This window comes from Rhinopithecus bieti, unplaced genomic scaffold, assembly GCF_001698545.2.
Source record: "Rhinopithecus bieti isolate Rb0 unplaced genomic scaffold, ASM169854v2 scaffold_10223, whole genome shotgun sequence".
NCBI classification, from domain to species: Eukaryota; Metazoa; Chordata; class Mammalia; order Primates; family Cercopithecidae; genus Rhinopithecus; species Rhinopithecus bieti.
In genome coordinates this window covers 1,921,531-1,926,982 of record NW_016806659.1, presented here as the reverse complement: position 1 = coordinate 1,926,982, position 5,452 = coordinate 1,921,531, and the positions used below count along the sequence as shown (strand labels likewise).

Below are 5,452 nucleotides of genomic sequence, written 5' to 3'. Positions count from 1 at the left end.
TGAAGATCAGTGTGGGCCATGCAGATACAGTCAAGCCCTTTATTTCATAGATGACGGCCTGCGAGCTTGAGTCACCAGGGAAAGTTCTCACTTTTGGACCAGGCTTCTGCCGTCACTGCTTCTGTGAACTCCCAGCTCATCTCCCCCACCACAGCCCCAGGACTGCCAGCTCCTCTGGCAGGTGGACTTCCCACTGAGCTCGCATCCCCATAATCCTCCCAGGGAGATCTTTGGGACCTTTCTGCCAACCCCCAGGTGGAGATGGTGCAGCCTCAAGAAACCGCAGCCCCAGGGAGTACCTAGGTGACCCCAGCACCTGGCGTGCAGTCTTTAACCTCACAGCTGCTGGTCCTTGGAGTGACAGCTGAGCTGTTGGGAATCTTGGAAAAACTCGCCTGGAAGGGAATGGTTAACCAGTTAATCTCTTTCTGTTACTCTGTTATTTTGAATTATGGCTACTCCTCAGGAAGTGTGCAGAAGTAGTGCAATGTGGAATGTTTGTCTACCGCTGCACGCAGTCGTTGACACTGGAAGATAGGGAGGTCTGAGCACTTGACCCTCAACGCTTGGAGTCAGGCACAACAGAGGTGCCATTATCAGCAACATTTCCACATAAGGGAGGAGAACACGGAGGCCAGAGGGGTCAACCAAGTTGTTCAAGGTCCTGGGACCAGGAAAGGGGAGCTGGGACCCAAAGCCGGGGAGCAGAGCTCTGCACCATGGGGTATCCTGGTCACTGTGACTGGAAGGATGAGATTCACTCATATTTTTGGATCAGGTCCATTTGTTCTAATACTGCACCCTGGAAAATCAGCACTTCAGCCGGTGCCCTGGCTGCTGGGACAGGCTATTTCTAGAGGGACATTTCACCCTCCCTTTTGTTTTGTGCAGCTGGTGCTCCTGTAGGGAAAGGAAAGCTGGTCACTGTCCTTCCTCCCTTGGCAGGCTTGGGAGCCGCTTGTACCGGCTGTGCTCTCTGAGAACTGGCCCCCACAGGAGCCAGAAATGAACCGTCCAGGCCCCATCAGAGAACAGAACATTGCACAGGTGAAAAGCAAGCCCTGGGTGGCGTTTATCTTCCCCTAGACAACTACAGTAATACTGTTGGACTCTGAATGCTCGGTTACATTTCAAATTTATTTCCAATCGTTTTGAGCTGGATCAATGGGAGACAAAGGTACCTTTTAGCTCTGGCACCTGCTGTTCCCCCCAAATGTCAAGGACTGACATTTGATGCCATTATCCCCAGTCAGCACACAGATGACTTATTTCCTTGCTTCCCCAGCCCCGGGTACCCCGGCACCCCCTCTCCCTCAACAAGGACTTTCCTGCCAGTGAGCTGATACTGTCCTGCACTACCCAGGGGGCCCCACGTGCCCAGATTTTCTCCCACCTCTGCGAAGCAAAGGGTGACCTCTGGGGTGGCCACCGCCTCCCTGGGTCCCTGGGAGAGGCCTCTTGCAGCACGAGTCCTCCTCCGTTCCTCCCTGGGCAGGCACCTAGTGTTTCCAGGTGCATATCTCGGGAAGGAGCAAGTGTTCTCTCTGTCTGCCTGGTGGTATCAGTAGGGGTGCTGGGCAATGGGGTATGTTTTTCCTGATGGAGCTGGAGGAGGCATTCAGGGAAGTGAAGTCTGTTGTCCCTCAAATAAAGTACTCCTTTCTGCTATTGTCACCAGCATCTTGGAGGGCAGGGTCGCCCTGCAGGGCTGCATCTGCACTCTCAGCAAACTCCGTGCCCTTGGCCTCGTTGGTGTGGTACGTGCCCTTGTGCCGGTACATGTAGTGCAGCAAGACGAACAGGAGGCAGACTAGGACGATGGCCACAACGGCAATCACGCCTGCAGGTGGGAAGAGGTGCAAGGGTCAGTCTGAGGCAGAGGCCCTGGGACCTGGGATGGGGGTCAAGACCCACAGGAGTTGTGTGAGGACAGATATGCTGCCACAACCAAAACAGATGCTCCTTGATTTATGATGGGGGCCAGGTTCCTGTAAGTCCATAATAAGTTAAAAAATACTGTAAACGAAAAATGCATTTAATACTCCAAACCTACTGAGCATCAAAGCTTGGCCTAGCCTACCTTAAGCAGGCTCAGAACACTTACATTAATCTAAAGTTGTGCAAAATCATCTGACCCATATTTTATAATGTAGTGCATCATACTATATATTGCCACCCTGGGAAATGGTCGAAGTTCAAAATTCAAAGTATGGTTTCTACTGAATGTGTTTGCGTTCACGCCATTGCAAACTCAAGAACTCATAAGTTGAATGATTATACATCGGAGACAACTGTACCAACGCCAGACAGGCCAGTTCATTCCTTCCCCATGCTTCACCAGCCTGTTGTGTGCTGGCCCTGTAACCTGTGCCTTCCTAAAATGATCCTCCTCTCCCCTTCTCTCCTCTCCTTCCTTCCCTCCCTCCTCTTTTTCTTCCCCACAGTTCTGCTACTAAGCATTCTGCAAACAGTCTAGAATCATATCCCAGGACTGAACCTTGTTTGGATATTTTCCATTATAAAACCAGGAAAGTCCCAGAAAACAGGGCAGAGCTGGTTGCTCTATGTACACTATACAGGGGCAAAAAAGATGAGGCTATTAACTGTGCTTGGGACAGGTTGTGTGGTTTGTGTTTTTCAATGGCCTGATGGCTGCTCCTCACCCTACCCTGCTCCCATTCCCTCCTGGGGAGTGAGGACTGCAGCGAATCTGCAGGAGGAGCAGGACTTGGCCACACAAAGGACTGAAGTGGAAGAGGGTAACGCAGAGGATGGCAAGGTGCTGGTTATGTGTGGGTGGGGGAGCAATCACCCCTCACTTCTGCTGGGACTCCAGAGGGGTGGGGAAATACAATGTGAGGCGGCTGAGGAGGGGTCAGATCACTCAGGGCCTTGAGAGTGATAGGGCAGCAGTCTCATGGGGCGGGGCTGTTTTGAGTTTAGGCATTTACTTTTAAATTGCAGAACAGGTGTCTGACTTTTCTTAGAATGCCTTTTCTTAGGTTTATTTGGAGGCCTTGGGGAGGGACTGCTGAAGAACACGGAAAGTCTGAAACTGCTCCCAAGTCCCACCTTTATAGAACAATTTCCTAAACTTCCTACTGCCTTCAGGGGAACACTTGTGTCTGCATAATGTTAATAATACCATCTAATTAGCCGGGTGTGGTGGCGGGCGCCTGTAGTCCCAGCTACTCAGGAGGCTGAGGCAGGAGAATGGCATGAATCCAGGAGGCGGAGCTTGCAGTGAGCTGAGATAGCGCCACTGCACTCCAGCCTGGGTGACAGAGCGAGACTTGGTCTCAAAAAAAAAGCTCAGTGGTGCAATGAGTTGGAGAATGCCAGGTTACACAGAGACCAACAGGTGTCTTTGACTGCTTGCTGCTGCTGCTTTTTCTTTTTAAATTGTACATGTTTCCTGAGTTATTAATAAACTGCTGAGAAGTGTGGATCTCAAAGAAGGTCGCAGAGCACATAACACCTCCCAAACTTGGTTGTTCTTGAAACACAGTTTGCAGTCACAGCCATGACCCGTGGGGAGCCACTTGCTCAGGGTTCAAAGCAAGGCAAAGGCAGGCTCAAGTTTCCTTGAGGATGGAGGGTTGGGGTACATGGACCCAGGGCAGAAAATAATGTGGGATAAGGGAGGTGGGGGAGAAGTATAAGTAGCCTGGTCAGTCTACCCTCATCCCACCTCCACCCTCAACCTCCCTCACCAAAGCTGCTGCCTCTCCAGCCCCTGAGTTCCTGTGAGTCAACAGCCCTGAGGAAGGCTGATAAATATATATACAGATATGTACCATGTACCTATGTATGTATATTTACTAGACCCCTCCATTTCACATACAAAACCACCTCTGAAGGAGAGAAAAAATGTCCACAGCCACCCCTGCCCAAGTCCTTAGATCAGTTCTCCCTGGATGTTTTCACCAAGGCTGCCCACCCTGGCTGCTTGAAGGGGTCTGTCATGACAGCTCACCTGCAATGATGGCAATGTCCGTTGTGGTGAGGGCATAGGTCACTCCTGGATAAGGCCCTGTGAACAGAGGACAAGAATCTGAGGTCAGACAGGAAGACTCTCCATGCCTAGCAGCACCTTGTCCCAAGCTGCATCCTTTATTCAGGTGTGAGCAGCTCTGTAAATGGGCCCAAGTAAACAGGAGCAGTGTGGTGTACCCACTGAATCCTAGCAGAGGTGCCCAGACCAGGAACCAGGCTCTGCCTGGTCTGGGATGGAACTCAGGTCACTCCAGGCCCATGCGAGTTCTCTGCTGTATGCCTGCACTGAGGGTGGTGCCTCCACCTGGTAGATGCTCAACAGTTATCTGTGGTGTGTATGAAGGCAGGGACTCTTGTTGTGTTTATGACAGAATGTTTGTGGAGTATCTGATGCTTACACCAGGGGTCTCAGTCCACTTTGTGTTGCTATAGCTGAATACTTGGGTAATTTATAAAGAAGAGAGGTTTATTTGGCTCACAGTTCTAGTGGCTGAGAAGTCCAAATTGGGCAGCTGCATCTGGTGCGGGTTGCATACAGCTCCCACTCATGGCAAAAAGCAGAAGGGGAGCAGACATTTGCAAAGAGACCACAAGGTGATATAGAAAGCAAGAGAGTTTAGAAAGGTGAATTTGGTTTTATAATAACCTGCTCTCAGGTAACTAATCCAGTCTCGTGACAGAAAGAACTCCCTCCCTTCCTCAAGGGAGTATTAATCTATGCATGAGGGATCTGTTCCTATGACTCAAATATCTCCCACCAGGTCCCACCTCCCATCACTGCCACACTGGGAATCAAATTTCAACATGAGCTTTTGCAGGGTCGAACCACATCCAAACCATAGCGCCAGTTCTTGCTTTAGCTGTCTTCTATCTACTGTATCATGCAGTCTTCACAGCCATCCTACGAGGTGCCTGGTGTTATTGGCCCATGTCACAGGAAGAACACCAAGGCTCCGAGATGTGATGTGCCCATGATCACACAGCTCATCCAGTGTCAGGTCAGGACTTAGCCAGTGCTCTTGCCTCTGGAGTGGACGTTCTCTCTTGGAGAAGCCCTTCCCGGGGCTCCTGTCTGAGGAGTCGTTCCTGAAGCCCTCCCATAGGTCTTTCCATTGACTGTCCTGTGGGAAGGACCAGTCTATGACACTATCCAAGTTACTGAATGCGTTTTTTCACAGCTTAATGGCCTGGCCAAAGAGGGCTGGGATGTGTAGGACATCGGAGACCTGCATGTTTCCTAGAGTTACTGCACGGAATGCCTTCTCTATTCTGGGAGATGATTGTGAAGAAGGATTTACTGGATCACAGAAATATCAGTGTGAACATAGGAAATCCCATGTTCCCATTACAATGGCTCTGCATAATAAAACAGAGAAGGATGCTTCATAATAGTCATTTCCACTCAGAAAATCACTTTACATATAGTGCTGTGAGGTCATTCTCCCCAGTGCAGCTG

General features: G+C 50.4%; 1 protein-coding gene across 2 annotated transcripts in view; it reads right to left on the bottom strand.

The window, feature by feature from the left end:
* Positions 1 to 1,116: 1,116 nt before the first annotated feature.
* The window catches only part of GYPC (glycophorin C (Gerbich blood group)), a 48,682-nt gene continuing 44,346 nt past the window's right edge, over positions 1,117 to 5,452 (bottom strand). For both annotated transcript variants that reach the window (XM_017877315.1, XM_017877314.1), the window contains exons 3-4: positions 3,977 to 4,033; positions 1,117 to 1,840 (exon numbers count right to left, since the gene is read on the bottom strand). In XM_017877315.1, coding sequence (XP_017732804.1) covers positions 1,644 to 1,840; positions 3,977 to 4,033 — 254 coding nt within the window. In that variant the 3' untranslated portion in view covers positions 1,117 to 1,643. The remainder of the gene's footprint in view (positions 1,841 to 3,976; positions 4,034 to 5,452) is intronic.